This window comes from Portunus trituberculatus, chromosome 9, assembly GCF_017591435.1.
Source record: "Portunus trituberculatus isolate SZX2019 chromosome 9, ASM1759143v1, whole genome shotgun sequence".
NCBI classification, from domain to species: Eukaryota; Metazoa; Arthropoda; class Malacostraca; order Decapoda; family Portunidae; genus Portunus; species Portunus trituberculatus.
The window spans coordinates 3,951,417-3,970,000 of record NC_059263.1 but is presented as its reverse complement, the minus strand read 5'-3'; the positions used below and the strand labels follow the sequence as shown (position 1 = coordinate 3,970,000).

Genomic DNA, 18,584 nt, shown 5'->3' with positions numbered 1-18,584 from the left:
CGGTAATGTTGTAATCTAAACGCTAATAAAAACATAAGTGGAGCCTTTGTGTGTGTGTATAAATGGCGTTTTTTTACCCAGGTTTCTGTAGCGTTTGGCAAGTGTCCCTCTTACATAAAAATAAATCAAATCAAGACTCTTTTTATCTCTCTCCCTTTGTCTCTAAGTGGTGGTGGTGGTGGTGATGGTGATAGTGGTGTGTAATGTAATGCACCACATACTTTTCCATTTCCTTTCTTTCTCTCTTAACCTCCTCAGTTCCATGACGCGTTTTTGTATTCATTCTGCTTACTATTAGGCAATTTTGTACAGCTTCAGAGACTTATGTGGAGGATTAAAATAGTGAAGAGTCTGGCCATTAATCTTCTCATCCCCATAGACCCTTGCTAATGTCAATAAAATGGTCTAATCGTACACAAAACTCGTGGTAAAAATGCGTCCCAGTATTGAGTTAAGTGGCAGTGGTAGTGGTGGTGGTGGTGGTGGTGGTGGTGGTCAGGGTGAGTGGCAGGTGCTACACACGCCAACACACGTCCACAGTTCCAGGGAGTTGTGAATTATAAACACATACACCGCTACGTTTCCAGGGTTGTTAATATTTCATCGCTAAGCCTTGACCACCTCGCCTTTCGCTCTTCATGGATGTGTGTGTGTGTGTGTGTGCGTTACTAAGTTATTGCTCCTCCTCCTCCTCCTCCTCCTCCTCCTCCTCCTCCTCCACCTCCTTTGTAGCCTCCAGTTCTTGCTATATACCCTTATTTATGTATTTCTCTCATTTCTTAGCTCTTTTCTCGTACTGACTGGAAAAAAACTCGCTTCTCCCTCCTTTTTTTCCCCCCTCTTTTTTCCGTTTTTCGTGGTTATCTTCCCGCGGGTGATTCTCTCCAGCGAGGCGTCAGGGACCAGACAGACAGGTGACGAGGGAATTGGCACATGCGAGACTTGTGTTCCTGGTGCCAATATTCGTGAAGACAAGACCAGGGCATGTATTCTGAAACGCTCTGCTCTAGCTCTTTCTCTCTCTCACCACTACCACTATTCCGGGTTCCCAAGAGTATTTCTCCTGACGATAGTGTAGGAATATTGCCAATCTGTCACTAGAATAAAAAAAACTCCCTTGAGAACCCGTATCATCTCACCACGACTGTTTTCAAAGACCACTGAGATGACTAGCTGTGTTCTTAAGGGTGTTTCTCCTGACGATAGCGTAGAAATGTTATTAATCTGTCACTAAAAATATTAAAAACTCTTGAGACCCGTATCACTTCAACACTTCTATTTTCAAAGACTGCAGAGAGTAAATAGCTGTGTTCTTAACCCATTAGTACCATGACGCGTTTTGCTATTCATTCCGCTTACTATTGGGTGATTTCATGCAGCTTCAGAAACTCACGTGAGGGATTGAAATAGTGAAGACTGTGGCCATTAATTTTCTGACCTCCATAGACCCTTCCTAATGTCAATAAAATGGTCTAATTGTACACAAATCTCAAGGTAGAAATGTGTCCCAGTACAGAAGGGGGTTAAGAGTGTTTCTCACGTTGATAATGTAAAAATCTCGTTAATTTGTCACTGAAACCGTAGAAAACATCCTTAAAAAACCATGTCATTCAAAAAGTAGTAGACATGAGGTGAAATGTTGCTAAATAGACACCCCCCCAACAAAGAATACGCACCTTAACACTCTCTCTCTCTCTCTCTCTCTCTCTCTCTCTCTCTCTCTCTCTCTCTCTCTCTCTCTCTCTCTCTCTCTCTCTCTCTCTCTCTCTCTCTCTCTCTCTCTCTCTCTCTCTCTCTCTCTCTCTCTCTCTCTCTCTCTCTCTCTCTCTCTCTCTCTCTCTCTCTCTCTCTCTCTCTCTCTCTCTCTCTCTCTCTCTCTCTCTCTCTCTCTCTCTCTCTCTCCTCTCTCTCTCTCTCTCTCTCTCTCTCTCTCTCTCTCTCTCTCTCTCTCTCTCTCTCTCTCTCTCTCTCTCTCTCTCTCTCTCTCTCTCTCTCTCTCTCTCTCTCTCTCTCTCTCTCTCTCTCTCTCTCTCTCTCTCTCTCTCTCTCTCTCTCTCTCTCTCTCTCTCTCTCTCTCTCTCTCTCTCTCTCTCTCTCTCTCTCTCTCTCTCTCTCTCTCTCTCTCTCTCTCTCTCTCTCTCACAGGCCTCATCGTAGTGTGCACTGTGTATGCTGTTCTCACCCGCAAGATCCCGGAGGCTTTCAACGAGAGTAAGCACATTGGCTTCACTATGTACACCACCTGCATCATCTGGCTGGCCTTCGTGCCCATCTACTTCACCACCGCTAACAACGTAGAGGTGAGGCGCTGCGGGGTGTCTGTAATGTGTCAGGGAGATTAAAGGGCGAGAGTGCAAGGTGGAGGGATCTGTTGGGTGTTAGTGTTATGTTCGTATAGGTGGACTGACAGGTGTTTTGTCATGCTAGAGAGAGAGAGAGAGAGAGAGTGAAAGAGTGAGAGTGAGAGTTCAGTGTTCTTCCAATACCAGCTTATTCTTTATTCCTGTAAGTAATTAATTAGCCTTTGTTTCCACCTACGATTCACACAAACATATTAGTAAAAAGAATTATGATTTCGCAATATTTTAAATCCCAAACTTCAATGTTCAGAAATTACTACATTGAAAGCGTAGATTATCTTGCAGAATGGAAGACTGTGTGTAGCATTAGCGTACGCACTGCATTGCTCATCATTTACTGTGCTGAATCATTATATTTATCATAATCATCATACACCAGGGAACGAACGCTTCTGTGACGCACCTACACTATTGTCAAAAGGCTCTCGTTGAAGTGACGCGGGTTTTCTCGGGCGTGTTCACTGTTATAGAGGCAGACTAACAAGACTTCAACAATAAAAACAGGACAAACACTATAGAAAACTTTGCTGATAATCTGTTGCTTTTCAAAAATAGTCGTGGTGAGAGAGCAGAGCCATATGCATGAATAAAAAGCACCTCACGTCACTTCAAAACAAGACTAAAACAGGACAAACACTGGAAAACCCTGCCGATCATCTCTGGTCTTTGAAAATAGTCTTAGTGAGAAAGTAGAGAGTTATACATGAATAAGAAACACATCACACCTCTCCTCAGTCAAAACAAGACAAAAAGGACACACACACACGCTAGAAATCCCTGCTAGTCATCTCTGGCCCTTGAAAATAGACTTAGTGCGAGAGCTGAGCGTTAAAAATGAATAGGAAACGCATCATATCTCGTGTTATCCCGCCTCACTTCATCTCACCACACCACACCACACCACACCACACCACACCACACCACACCACCTTGCACCAAATCACACCACACTACACCAAACCAAACCTCACCTCACCTCACCTCACCTCACTCCCACAGCTACGCATCACCGCCACCTCCGTCACCGTGTCCCTGTCTGCAACGGTGGCGCTGGTGTGTCTGTTCACGCCGAAGCTGTACATCATCCTGCTGCACCCGGAGAGAAACGTGCGGCAGTCCATGATGACCAAGTATTCCACCGTCAGAAACAACCTCTCCTCCTCCTCACAGCGCGTCGACTCCGCCACACAGAGCGAAGGTGAGAGGGAGAGAGGGAGAGAGGGAGAGAACACGAAGGAAGTCCAGATGAAAAAGAATTGTGGATGAAGTAGGCGACAAGAAAATAAGGATTGAGGATATGAAAATAGTGAAAAGGCAAAGAAACTGGACTAAAAATACGAGAGAGAGAGAGAGAGAGAGAGAGAGAGAGAGAGAGAGAGAGAGAGAGAGAGAGAGAGAGAGAGAGAGAGAGAGAGACACCCACCCACTCTTAACAACATCCTTACAGCTTCCCTGCTCCTCACAACCACATGACACACTGTTACCTGAATTATCAACACCTTTCCTTACACTCATTCCTCCTCCTCGTTATGCTTATCACGCTCACTGCAGCAACACCAGAGAGAGAGAGAGAGAGAGAGAGAGAGAGTTGTGGTGAGTGACTTTGGTTTGTTAACATATTGTTGGGGGAGGGGGCATAGTGTTGGTCTGTGGGCTGAGAGAGAGAGAGAGAGAGAGAGAGAGAGAGAGAGAGAGACGTTACTGTATACTGAAACGCTATATTCTCTATCTCACCAGGATTTTCAAAGGTAGTGATTTAATTAGCCAGGTTCTCAAGGGTGTTTCTCCTGTTAATAATGCAGAAATTTTGTTAATCTGGCACTAGAGTCGTAAAAGCGCCCTTCAAAACCCGTGTAGCTTTAATTAGGCACTACTGGAACCTTTTTAAAGTAGTGGAGCTGTGGCGTAGGAGTGTTTCAGAGAGAGAGAGAGAGAGAGAGAGAGAGAGAGTGTGTGAGTGTATGTGAGTGTGTGTGTGATTGAGACTATATGAGAGAGAGAGAGAGAGAGAGAGAGAGAGAGAGAGAGAGAGAGAGAGAGAGAGAGAGAGAGAATGTGAATGTATGTGAGTGAGTGTGTGAGAGTGAGTGAGAGTATAGTGTGTGAGTGAGTGTGAGAGAATGAATGTGTGTGTGTGTGTGTGTGTGTGTGTGTGTGTGTGTGTGTGTGTGTGTGAGTGAGTGTGTGTCAAGTAACCGAGTGGAGTCAGCAAGGTCGAAAGCATTAATCTATCATGTGGTGGTGGTGGTGGTGGTGGATAAGATTGCCTCGTATATTCTTGCTCATAATGCTTGGACGGCTTCCCTGGATGAGCTTTTAAGGCGACTCAGTATCACTATTGTTATTTTTCCTCTTACTATTATTATTATTATTATTATTATTATTATTATTGTTGTTGTTACTATTATTATTATTATTATTATTATTATTATTGTTGTTGTTGTTGTTGTTGTTGCATTATTGTTGTTATGTTATTAGTAGTACTGGTATCGTTGTTATTATTATTTTATGACTTACATTTAGAGAGAGAGAGAGAGAGAGTAATAGTAGAAAAAGAATAGTACTATTAGTGATAGTATTATCCGTACATCAATAGTAAGAAGAACAACAACAATAACAGTAATAACAATGATAACAACAATAGTAACAATGACAATGATAACGCACACCTGAGCGGCAGTGAAGGGCTCCCCGCGGCCGTCACACGTCACGCTGCCAATCTCCACGGCCGCTCACAATTTCATTACCTGCACACATTTTCTCATTTTCTGCTCTGCTTGACACACTTTGAAGCTTCTCCCTCAGTCTGCCTTCCTGCCCTCACCCCCTCCCCCCGCCACACACACCTCCACCTCCACCTCCTCCACTCCTATTCAGTCCCTTCACGCCTTAAACCTCACCTCCTCCCGTCCATACTATATTCATCCACTTATCCACACCTCTTGTCCATCCGCCACTCTCTTGCACTGCATTTCATCCACTCAGCACTCTCACACATCACTTCTTTCCTCACTACTCTCATCTCCACAACTTAACCACTCACTAACACCTCCTTCTCCCTCAGTACACTCATCCACAGCGCTTTACCTCCACTTAACCGTCTTAACCACTCACGAACCCTCTCTCCTCCACCCACAGTCTTCCACTTTACTTCTCCTCCACTTAACCACTGTATCACACCATTTCTTTCTTCACTAAACTCCTCCACACAACTTTTCCTCCACTTAACCACTCACGAACCCTCTCTCCTCCACCCACAGTCTTCCACTTTACTTCTCCTCCACTTAACCACTCTCCCACACCATCTCTTCCCTTAGTACACTTATCCACACAATCTCTCCTCCACTTAACCACTCACAATCCACTTTTCCTCCACCCACAGTCTTCCCAGTGGATTATGAACTACACGAGAAGCTGAGGAGCATGAGTGGAGGGCAGACACGCTCCACCTCCTCCACTCAGACGTGCTCCTCCTCCTGCCCACTCCCGGAGCATCGGTGTGGAGCAGCCGTCACGCTCAGCCCCTCCCGCAACCCACCTTCCTTCAATGGTCCCGTGCAAGATGTCCCAGATGTCCAGTTGTAGGAGGGATGGAGAATGGAGAAGGATAGAAGGATGGGTTGATGGGTTACTCTATTTCTTGTCTTGTCTTTTTTTTTTCCTTTTTTCCTTTTTTTATATTTGTTATTATTTTTTTTATTTTCGTGTTCATGGTCTTTTTTTCATTTGTCTCCTTGTTTCTCGTTTTCTATTCAGTTTCCATCTCTTTTTCCTTCTCTTCTATTCTTTTTTTCTATCTATTTCTCATTGTTTCTCAGTTTTTTCTCAGTTCCTCCTCTCTCTCTTTTTTTTACGGTTCTTCCTGTTTCCCGTTTTCTTTATTCATTCATTTTCTATTCCTCGCTTTTCTTTATTTTTTTTTTTATTTAATCTTCGTTCTTTTTTTTCAGTTTTTCGTCACAAGCTCCGTGTCTGTGTTGGTCGCCGCCTGCTCCCTTTTTGCCGTGGTCATCATCATCATCACCACCACCACCATCACCATCTTCCTGTGTCTACTTTTTTTACGGTTAGTTTTGTTTGTTTTTTCACTTTTTATTTCATTTTTTGTTGATTTGTTATTGTTTTTCTTTTTTCTATACTCTCTTTTTCTATTTTTTTTTTTTCCTGTTTATCAGCGTTTTGTATTGGTTCTCTTTACGTGTGTGTGTGTGTGTGTGTGTGTGTGTGTGTGTGTGTGTGTTATTATTTCATCGTTCTCTAATTCGTTCTTTTCTTGTTTGGATCTGTTTTTTGACCAATCATCGTCTTCTCGTTCTTTTATCTTCACCTTTATCTCTTAACTCCTTCGTGTGCAATTTTGAATCCGTTTTCTGTTTCTATTCTTTTACATTCACTCATCTTACCACACTCCTTACCATCACGGCGCCGAGTATTGTGTCAGTCTGCCACGAAATCCTTCAATCCACACCTTATTGTACCTTCATCCCACATTTACTCCTAAGAACTTGCTCATTTGCTCAGCCGGAGACGATGCAAACCTCTATGCTGTGTCTCGTGGTGTTCCTGCTGCTCCTCTCACCAGCCCAGATGCCGCGAGGGATGCTGGGAAGGCACAAGTACTCGAGGAACCCAGAAGAACTCAAATAACTTCCCTGGTGATACTATAAACCCCGTACTCAGAAACGCTTTGGTCTCTCACGACGGCTATTTCCAAAGGCTCTAGTCTAAGATACTCGTGTTTTAAGGGTACTTCTATGGTTCTGGTGATGGATTAGCAAGATTTCTAGTTTATTGTAAGGAGAAACTGCATTGAAAAACCCAGCTAGTCGTTTTTAGGGACTTGAAAAATTGTCGTGGTGAGAGAGCAAGGCGTTTCTGAATATGGCCTTCAATGTTGTTATCAGTTCAGGAGTGACGCTAAGATGCCAGAGTGCGCAGTGCTTGGAGTGGTTTCAGAGGTATTACTTGAGGATGTTACACGCCTGCAGTATATGTAAGAGACAGCTGCAGGAGGGAAAGATTTGTAAGTGTTGTGGTTCTGTGACTTGTGTGTGTTGGGAAGGGTAGGTGTTGCTGGGTCTTGGAGTGTACGTACAAGAAGGTTCTCTCTCTCTCTCTCTCTCTCTCTCTCTCTCTCTCTCTCTCTCTCTCTCTCTCTCTCTCTCTCTCTCTCTCTTTCATTTTTTCTTTGTTCTTATTTCTTGTTCTTGTTCTTGTTCTTGTCGTTGATTATCTACTACTTTACTTCTACTTCTTCTACTACTACTACTACTACTACTACTACTACTACTACTACTACTACTCATAGTCACAACAGAAACAATGATTAATAGTTATCCTGCAGTATCTTTTTAACGCTCAGCAACTTCCACCGTCCCCAACACACACACACACACACACACACACACACACACACACACACACACACACACACACAAAGAAAGAAAGGGAGAAAAACCAATAAGTCCAAGGATAAAAAAAAAAAAAGCAACAACAAAGAAGAAGAGGAGGAGAAGGAGGAGAGAGGAGGAAGAGGAAGAAAAGGAAGAGGAAGACTGAATGAGTTCTGGACAAGGAAACAAAAGAGCTCACTTGAAGGAAGACGAAAATACACAATCCTGTCTTACCCCTCGCCTGTGTGTGCCAATAACTTCCCTTCCCTGTATTGCTTCTGTAAGGGAGGTTTTAGGAGGCAACATCCTCTCACTGCACCCAAACGTACCTTGCACCCTCCTCCATCCCTGCTGAGCCTGTGAAAGCTTTGGACACTTCAGAAGTCATTGGAAAAACACGTCTCCTTCACTTCACGTTGTTTTAAGCACTAACCTTTATTCTGAAATGCTTTGCTTTCTCACCACGACTGTATTTAAACCCCTCCTGTGCTGGGACGCGTTTTGATCTTGAGTTTTGGGTGTGATTAGACGATTTTATTTACATTAGGAAGGATTTATAGAGGTCAGAAGATTAATAGCCAGATTCTTCACTATTTTTAATCCCCACATAAATTTTTGAAGCTGTATAAGATCACCAAATAGTAAGCAGAATATATTTATGTATATATGAAAATGTGTCATGATACTGTAGAGGTTAAAGGCCTCTTAAGACTTGCCGGGTTCTCAATAGTGTTTCTAGTGTTCATGTAGAAATATTGTTGATCTGTCACTAGAATCGTAAAGATATCCTTAAAAACCCGTGTTACTTCAATATTTAGACCCTTGTGAAAGCAGTCGAGGTTAGGTGTGGTTAGGAGTGATTCAAACTACTATATACTGCTGGAATATCTATCAAGGACGATGTAGAAAGTGATGCTTTTATCCTCTTTCTTAAGGTGAGAAGGAGAGAAACACACACACACACACACACACACACACACACACAGCCTGCCAGCCAGAAGGTCCAACGCCACACTCAACGCAAAACTCAACCACACCTTTCTAAATGTTTGGAATCACACGGTAGCAAGCGAAGGGTTTACCGAGACCCACGCCCAACCTTAGCCCAACCCACGCCCAACCTACGCCCAACCCACGCCCAACCCACGCCCAACCCACTCACTGACCAAATAGAAAAGGGACCTAACATCACGCAGCCTTACTTCACAAGACCAGACCTTCTAAAACTGAACTTTAGACAGAACCTCACAAACTGAACCTTCATCAATATAGAAGGTTTTTAATTGAACCCTCAAGACAGAAGCTTACGAGTTTAAACCTTTACAAGACAGTACCTTAGAAATTTGAACCCTCAGGACAGAACCTTAGAAATCTGAACCTTTACAAGACAGAGCCTTACAAATTTTAACCTTTACAAGATAGAACTTTACAAATTTGAACCTTTACAAGACAAAACCTTACAAATGTGAAACTTTACAAGACAGAACCTTTCAAATTTGAATCTTTACCAAACAGAACCTTGCAAATTTGAACCCTCACGAGATAGAACCCTCCCAAATTAAGCCTTCACAGAACAAGAGGACAAAGCTTTCTATATTGACCTCCCCCCGCAAGACGTAAGCCAGATTGAACCCTCACCCTCAAGAGATAGAACCTAGAACCTTTCATTTGAACCTTGCTACGCCCTCTGACCTACTTCGACGCACAACGGAACCCCAGGAGGAGAGACGGGGCACTTAAAAAGAGTACTCAGACCCACCGTGCCCCTCCCCCTCCCTACTGAAGAGAAAAACTGGGGAATACGTCATCCTGGGTCGCCTTTCGTGTAAAAAAAAATCGTGTACATTTGTATATATCTGTACAAACACTTAGTTGACGTATATACACATACCTGAACTCTCTCTCTCTCTCTCTCTCTCTCTCTCTCTCTCTCTCTCTCTCTCTCTCTCTCTCTCTCTCATGAATTGTTGTGAGTTGATATTCTGACTTGCTGTTTTGCTCATTTTTAAACTCCGGACTAGTTTGTGTGGCGGAGGGCGGAGGAGTGACAGGCTGACAGCAATCAGTCACTATTACCGCTACTGTTGCCACCACCACGTCCACCACCACGTTTTTGTCTTGCCCCGGGCTGTGAATTGGGCTTTCCTTTAACTTATTTTGCCCTCTTGAATTTCTGGACTAGTTAAAATGGTGGATAGAATGAGCAATGGTACTAATCTTTCAGTACCACCACTACTGCTATCGTTATCACCGCTACCTCCATGTTTGTGAATTAAGCTTCTTTTTTTTTTTTTTTATCTTATTTTTACCTCTTGAACCTCTGGACTAGTTGAAGTGGTGGATAGAATAAGCAATGGTACCAATCTTTTACCTCTATCACCATGTTTTGTCTTGCCCCGGGCTGTGAATTAAGCTTTTTTTTTTTTTTATCTTTTGTCCTCTTGAACCTCTGGACTAGTTAAGGTAGTGGAAAGAATGAGCAGTGGTACCAATCTTTCAATATCACCACTACTGTTACCGCTGCCACCGCTACCTCCTCCTCCTCCTCCTCCTCCCACCACCAGTATTTTCTCGTCCTTTCCTGCAATATATCTTAGGCGACGTGCGCTTGGCTGCAACGGAACCCCCAAATGCGTGGTAATGGTGTTCTAATGGAGTGCCCGCCAACCCCTCCCCCTTCCTTCCATCACCTGTGACCTTCTCTTCGTTCTCTCTCTTACCCATTACATCACCTCCCCCTATCCTTGCTTCCTTCTTCCCTTCTCTTCCCTTCCCTTCCCTTCCCTTTCTTCTCCATTCGTCCTTGCCTGAATATTTTACCTCGCTACTTCGTTTCTTGTAAAGTTTCTTGTGCTTTGTCTCTTTCGTTCCTTCTTTTTCTTCTCGTCCTTCTCTTCCTCCTTTCTAATTCACTTACTTGTTTTCTCTCTATCTCTTTATTCCTTTCGTATCTACTACTACTACTTCTACTACTACTACTACTACTACTACTACTACTTTCGTTTCAATCCCCCACACACGCAGTCTTCACCCATCACGACCCCCATAACCTCCTCTCTCTCTCTCTCTCTCTCTCTCTCTCTCTCTCTCTCTCTCTCTCTCTCTCTCTCTCTCAGTACCAAGTTAGGATGCAATGTGTAAATAGCAAATGATAATAATGTTGACAATCTTATATTATCATCTCCCTTTATTCCCATTCCCGCCAAAATAATACGAGCAGATTCCGAACTGTAGTATATAATGGTATGAAAAAAGTTAATTATGTTTAGAGTTAGTATAATGGTTTAGTGAGTGAGTGAGTGAGTGAGTGAGATCATTTGGCGCTTAGTAATGTTGCATCGAGCCCTGTGTCACATTACTGAGATCCAGAATAAAATAAAAATGATGATGATGATGATGTTGAAAGTGTATATGTATTACCACTGTTCGAATGATAATGATGAGAAATATTACCCTTACGGAAACATAACACACACACACACACACACACACACACACACACACACACACACACCGTCTAAATAGTATATATGTGTGTGTGTGTGTGTGTGTGTGCGTCGTGATTTCTTCCTCCACAGTGTAAAGTGAGACTAATTACACGGGAACTCGACACCTGCCTTGTTTTATTCCCTCCTCCTCCTCCTCCTCCTCCTCCTCCTCCTCCTCCTCGCCCTGCTGTCAATATTCTCAGGTTTCAAAACGCGAGGAGGTTCAATAAAACTTACCAAGGATAATTTGCGTGAAGATACGAGGTAGGTGTTCTCTCTCTCTCTCTCTCTCTCTCTCTCTCTCTCTCTCTCTCTCTCTCTCTCATTATGATATTTCACGTATTATTGCTTTTATGGGTGTTATTCTCTCTCTCTCTCTCTCTCTCTCTCTCTCTCTCTCTCTCTCTCTCTCTCTCTCTCTCTCTCTCTCTGCTTTGCGCGATCGAGTTGCTTTCTCTTGGTCTTAAAAACGCGCAAGTTCCTACAAAGAATCCTTGGCGCATCTGAGTTACGACCGCGGGAGTTTCGTTACCTTACCTTCAGAATCATTTTTCTCGTTTTTTCTTCTCTTCCTTCTTTTTTCTTTCCCGCATTCGCCAAACTTAATCGAGGTCAAGGAATATGTGGTACGTACTCTCTCTCTCTCTCTCTCTCTCTCTCTCTCTCTCTCTCTCTCTCTCTCTCTCTCTCTCTCTCTCTCTCTCTCTCTCTCTTTCTTTTCTCTCTCTCTCTCTCCATTTTTTTTTTTCTGTGGTTGGATTTTTCTCTCCGTCTTGTTCTCTTCTCTCCTTCTCTCCTTATCCTCTTGATCTTCCTTAGTCTTCTTCTGTTCCTCTTGTTTCCTTCCTTCTTACTGCTCTTTTTGTCTGATTTTCCACATTTTCACCTTTAATTTACTGTGTTGTCTCTTTTTGTTTCGTTTCCTTGTACTTGTTCTTAGTCTTTTTTCCCTGTTTCCACTTTTCTTTTTTTCTTTCTTTTCCCTCCACTTTTTTTTTTTTTTTCATCTATTTCCAGTTTTTCCCTCTTTTGTTTTATTGTGGCTGTCTATTTTTATTTTTGTTCTTCTTCTCTTTTACATTTCACATGCAAGTTTGTTTTTCCACATCCTGCAACTTTTTTTCTTTTTTTTTTCTTTTTTTGCATCATTATTTGTTGTTGCTGTTGTTGTATCCTCTCTCTCTCTCTCTCTCTCTCTCTCTCTCTCTCTCTCTCTCTCTCTCTCTCTCTCTCTCTCTCTCTCTCTCTCTCTCTCTCTCTCCTTTTTTTCATGTGTGTTTGCTCCTTGCCTTACTCGTATTGTGTTCTGTTATTTGTTTTCTTTTTCTTTATCTTTACCGTGTGTGTGTGTGTGTGTGTGTGTGTGTGTGTGTGTGTGTGTGTGTGTGTGTCGTTCCCAGCCATACTGTTCTGTTTTCTTCCTTTTTCCTCGTTTCTCGCAAGTTCACGCGTTAAAATTTTCCCTTTCCTGCAGTGTGTGTGCGTGTGTGTGTGTTTGTCTTTGTGTTTGCGTTCCCGTCGTCATGTCAGAGAAGAACCATCGCCTAAGCTTTTATTTGTTTATTTATTTACTTATATTCATGTTTATGTGGCAAGGGGAGCTTTTATTCTTCAGCAAGGGAAAGAAAAGGTTCAACGGGATCTTCAGAGGATAAAGGGGATAAGAAACCGTGTGTGTGTGTGTGTGTGTGTGTGTGTGTGTGTAGATGTGAAGAGTGCTATACATAAACATCTTGAGAGCCTTCCCGCGTCTGATGAACGAGGAGGAGGAGGAGGAGGAGGAGGAGGAGGAAGAGGAGGAGAGTAATGAAGAAGAAAGGAAGAGGAAGCCACAAATATAAGAAGAAGGATGGAGAAGATTTAAGTAGTTCTGTTTGATATGTGATTCCACGTCGATTTTCCTCCTCCTCCTCCTTTTCCTCCTCCTCCTCCTCCTCCTCCTCCTCCTCCTCCTCCTCTTCGTCCTCTTCATAATAATATACAAAACTTAAGTATTATTCTATTTTCTCCTTTGTGTTATTTTTCATAATTCGTGTTCTTCCGTCATTCTCTCTCTCTCTCTCTCTCTCTCTCTCTCTCTCTCTCTCTCTCTCTCTCTCTCTCTCTCTCTCTCTCTCTCTCTCTCTCTCTCTCAGCATGACACTTTTTCTCTCATATTTTCACTTTCTCCTCCCTTTCTTCTCGTCTTTCTCTCCTTACTCTCATAAATCACCACCTCTCATTTTCCTTACATTTCTCCTCTTCTTCTTCTTCTTCTTCTTCTTCTTCTTCTTCTTTCCTCTTCTTCCTTCTTTCATTTCGTGCTCCCCTTTCCAATTCACTCATTTGTTTTGTATCTTTATTGTGTCTTCTGTTACTACTGCCGCTACATTCTCTCTCTCTCTCTCTCTCTCTCTCTCTCTCTCTCTCTCTCTCTCTCTCTCTCTCTCTCTCTCTCATTTATTTTCACCATGGTCTCCTCCTTCCCTTAAATCTTACTTTTCTCACCCTCACTCTCTCATTTCTCGCCTTCCTCCATCACCTCGTAATCTTCACAAAGCATCCCTCATCTCTCTCTCTCTCTCTCTCTCTCTCTCTCTCTCTCTCTCTCTCTCTCTCTCTCTCTCTCTCTCTCTCTCCGTTTTTCTCGATTTTTCTTACATTTTTATTTTTTTCTTATTTTATCATTTCTTTCTATCTCGCCTATTTTTTTTTTATTCATTGTCACCATTTTTTTTTCTTTTTCCATCTCATTTTTCCTTTTTTTCCTATTTTCTCATCTTTATCCACCTCTTCACTTGTTTCCAGTCTTTCGCTTCGCATTGCCCTCAAATCATTTCATCTTTACATTTTCTCTTTCTCTCCCCCTTCATCTCGTTTATGAGTCTTCCCCTTATTCACGTCTCCTCGCTTTCATTCCTTTCCTCTTCATTTGGCTCATGTGTATGTATTGTGTCTTCTTGCCCTTTTGTATTATTCCATTACATTATCCTCCTTTCATCTCTCTATTTCCTTCTTCACTTCTTATTTTTGTTGTTTCACTATTTCTTCTTATTGGTTCTTCTTCAATTCTTTCTCTTCATTCTTTTTTTTTTTATTTCCTGTTCTCTACCTTTCAAGTTTTTTTCTTTTTTTTTTTTGTTTTCCAGTGTTTGTTTGTTGTATCCTCTCTCTCCTTAATTTTCATTCCTTTTTTTTAATCTGTATTCACGTTATCAGTTTCCCCTACCTTCGTTTTTTCCTTTCCACGTCTGTTCCTTATTTTTCACCATTATTTGTGTTTGCTGTTCCTTTCTCTCCTTATTTGTCATCTGTACTCTGCTATTCATTCCTTCTTTTAACCTGTATTTCACCACCTCAGTTTTCCTTCCTCTACCTTTTTTTTTCCACTTTCTCTTTCTATTCCATATTTTTCGCCATTAGTTGTGTTAGCTGTACCTTTTTCTCTCCTTAATCTCCATCCGTACTCTCCTATTCGTTCCTGTATTTCACGTTTTCTTTCTTTCTTCCAATTTCACTGCATCGCCGCCTTCCCAGTCTCCGCCACACCTTCCCTTTCTCAAATGTCCACCGGCTCGTCTATCCGATTTGCAGATGATACGATTCCTCATTTCCCTTCCGGTCCCTGCGCTGGCTTCCCTTGCACCTGAGACAGCCCTGCAGGAAAAGAACCCCGTGGTGAGCTAAGGAAAAGTTAGGTAAGGTAAGGTAAAAGGGAGATAAGGTAAGGTACGTAAGGGAAGGTGAGGTAAGGGAGGGTAAGGGTAAAAGGGAGGTTAAAGGTAAGGTGTTAGTCTGGGGTGCGAGAGTTAATAGGGATATAATAAACGCGGGTGACAGTGAGTGAGTTGGCTTTCTTTCTTTCTTTTCTTTCTTTCTTTCTTTCTTTCTTACTACGTTTCTGTACCTATTTGTTTCTTTTTTCAGTGTAAAAGTTGCGATATTTTTCTCTCTCTCTCTCTCTCTCTCTCTCTCTCTCTCTCTCTCTCTCTCTCTCTCTCTCTCTCTCTCTCTCTCTCTCTCTCTCTCTCTCTCTCTCTCTCTCTCAATAATTAAATGAATAAGTGACCATTACATAAGCAAATAGATAATATATTACAAAACGAGAGAGAGAGAGAGGCCATTTTTCCCCTCATTAATTTGCCCTCATGTTGCGTACCATCATCTCAAGTCCCCTCATCTCTACCTTTCTTCCCTTTACCTCCTTTCATGATTCCCCTTGCTCGCCGTCACGCTCCCTCCTTCCAAGCCTTCCATTATTCGCTCGCTCGGCGCGTCCCCCTCTGTCTAACCTGGATTCCACGAATAATCATAATAGAAGAGGGGATTCTTACCTCAGAAATGCTGCTCCTATTTATATATTTATATATTTATATATATATTTATATATTTATATATTTATATATTTATATAGTGATTGTGGTGGCGGTGAAATGACTTGAGTTGTTTGTAGTTTTATAACCTCCTTGTTGTATATATTAATTTGTTTAAGATTTCTGAGGATCTTACATGGTTTTTTTTTTTTCTTTCTTCTAGCGTGAGATGCACAAAGTCATCGAAATATAAGCGACAGGAACGCCAGTCTGAGCAGAGTATAAACATGGTAAAGTCTGTGTGAGTTTGAGTCAGCCGAAGCTCCACCAAAGCGTCTTTCTAACCAACCTAGCTCACTGTAGCTCTTTAAACTGTAAACAACACTTTGTAACGGCAAGAATACAAAATAAAGGGTGAGTCAAAATTATGTCACCCCTAGTATGACAGGATGAGTCAAAATTATATTAGTTTCAATTTCATCTCGTACCAGTGTTAACATAATTTTGAGTCACCCTGTGTAAGTTGCAATACTCACAACCCAGGGATTCAGGAAGTGTGGTCTATAGCCATACTGTGTCATCGTTGCAGGTCATTGTGAACCTTGAACTAGAAGTGCCTGACTGGATTGGCTGTTATGAAGTACATGGCTAATAGAACGGGACACCCTTTACATCAGTGTTCTTGTGAAGATAGTGTCCTCAAATAATGTTATGTACGTTGGAATCTCTAATCAAATATCTTTTGATTTTGATATAGTAGATCAATTTTAGTACATGCATATGCATAACTCTTAATAGTTTTGAAATATGTACACGACTTATTTGAGAATCTTGTATAAGGCTCACATCTGTGATATGCATTTTCCAGCATGCAAGAAGCAAGATCATGTGAACACTGCAAGATTGGGTCTTCAGACACAGTTATGTTGGCACCAGTTGGACCTGTATACTATGCCTGCCCAGGATACCCCAGCAGGTCCCCACCTCACACTGAAGAGTGGCTTACCTAAGGAACTGTACAGTCTGGATTCAACAGCTTCCCAAGTTTCCCTGCTACAATTGTACCAGCATCCTGTCTGCTCAGCTCACTACTAGTGAAAAGGATCGACAAAAGTGGTACCCCAATGGCCAAAAGAACTGTACTAAGTCCAAAATACTCCGAAGAAATATTACATTATGGAAATTGTTTAAAGGTTTTTGTTTATTATTAGCATGATCTAGTTGTGTCAGTCTTAACAGTCCAGATTGTACAGACATGAACCATTGTTCACTGCACTTCCTGCAGATGTAACTTCAGTCATTACTGCAAGGTGTGTGTTGTGTAATTAGGTTTATATACATTTTTGAGTGAGAATATTTAGACTAATTAAATAGTAAGTTTCTCAACTTTCTAGATCTTTGCTGTTACTGTTGTGTGTGAGATTTCAGGGGCTGTATTCTACAAACCGTCATAGGTAATGAAGTGATCGTAGCAAGGCAAAATGGTGCATTTTATACACAAGTCCCTCTATAACAGGCTCTCACCTTGTGACTCGTCATAAGTGCTAAGACAGGGTTCACCCTGTTGTAGTGCCGCCAACCGCCGTCTTAAAACTTTTGTCAACATGGTGGGAAGTTGGCTGTGTGTACTATAACATGATCCTCGACAGTTTTTATTATTAATTAATGATAAATATCCATAATGATGACTAAATAATACCCTTTAATTTACCATTATAGATAACTGCCGAGAAGGGTACGATCAGTTTTCCCAAAACTCAAACAAACCTTGCCCTGCGTGGCCTGCATGTGTCATGTGTCAATGTATCGGGCGTTCGGGCCTATCTTCTCCAGTTTGTCATGTTTCTTTTGTTCGATACACAGTCTAACTATTCCCAAAGTAGTAATATGATGTCTAAATAATATAAATTGTAGAAAATTATATCAAGGAACTATTTTTTTTTTTTTTCTATACATGCATAAAGTTGACAAGTAATGAGCCTAAAGACCAACAGTGGAGTAACAGTCAGGCATTCAGTGAGACCTGAGGCTGACTGTGTAGAACGCGGCCCCAGAATGGTGATCTGTGTTTTGTATATTTATGGTGACAATATAGTGTTGCAAGGGAGAACATGCTGTTTGAGAGCAATGCCATTGTGAAATGCTTAAAAATCATTTTAGAAAGTTCCTCCTCAACTTTTGCAATGAAAATGGTCTAGGAATACTTTTAGAACTTGTAATTACTAACAAGATTTGTGCAATGAAAATGCTCTCAAAATACTACTCATGTTCTTATATTCATTTTTTTTTTCTGTTATGTTAGACAAATGTATGGATGGCAATGATGGAGTGAGGTAGACATGTTCACACAGGAACTGCTGCCATGTATGTGCAGGCTCTTGGTGCCTCTTCCAGCTTTCCTCATTTTTGTTTCTATAATACTTTAAAATAATTTTGTAATTTGAGAATATTGCCAGAGTAATGTAATGCTTGAAAAAAGTTGTCCCAAGTTAAAAATTGCATAAATTGTTCGAAGTTGAAAATGTACAAGATGTCCAAAATTGTACAAGTTCTGGTATTCCACTGTAAAAAATAGAATTTAAGTCGAAAATTTAAGATTGTCAAACTGTAAACATTTTCAAGGTGTAAAATTTTAGTAGTTTTTGGAAAAATTTTCTAAGAATTTGGTTGAAAAAATTGTCAAATTGTAAACATTTTCAAAGTGTAAAATTTTTTGGAAAAATTTTGTCAAGAAATTGGTTGGAAAAATTTTAGTAGTTTTTGGAAAAATTTTCTAAGTCAAGAAATTGGTTGGAAAGGAAAAATTTTCTAAGTCAAGATGGTTGGAAAGGAAAAATTTTCTAAGTCAAGAAATTGGTTGGAAAATTTTCTAAGTTGAAAATTTTGGTAGAGTTTTCTGAAATTTAAGGTGAAATTTATAAAAGTTTTCTATCAAAAATGGTAAATTCTACTATTGCACTGTAAAAATTTTCTAAGTTGAAAATTTTGGTAGAGTTTTCTGAGATTTATGTAAAAATGTGTTGATTGAATAAAAGTGAAGGAAGGGAGACT

General features: G+C 41.3%; 1 protein-coding gene and 1 long non-coding RNA gene across 5 annotated transcripts in view; both read left to right on the top strand.

The window, feature by feature from the left end:
- The window catches only part of LOC123501658 (metabotropic glutamate receptor 6-like), a 64,865-nt gene extending 58,843 nt beyond the window's left edge, over positions 1–6,022 (top strand). The window contains exons 15-17 of the mRNA XM_045250623.1: positions 2,146–2,300; positions 3,360–3,558; positions 5,743–6,022. Coding sequence (XP_045106558.1) covers positions 2,146–2,300; positions 3,360–3,558; positions 5,743–5,945 — 557 coding nt within the window. The 3' untranslated portion in view covers positions 5,946–6,022. The remainder of the gene's footprint in view (positions 1–2,145; positions 2,301–3,359; positions 3,559–5,742) is intronic.
- A 197-nt stretch (positions 6,023–6,219) lies between these two features.
- Positions 6,220–18,584, top strand: LOC123501622. 4 transcript variants are annotated; one of them, XR_006673682.1, is made up of 5 exons: positions 6,220–6,426; positions 14,815–14,918; positions 15,757–15,823; positions 16,123–16,246; positions 16,402–18,584. It is a non-coding gene; the product is annotated as an uncharacterized LOC123501622 (long non-coding RNA). The 4 variants fall into 4 exon arrangements; XR_006673685.1 differs by having other exon boundaries at positions 15,757–15,834; XR_006673683.1 differs by having other exon boundaries at positions 15,757–15,947.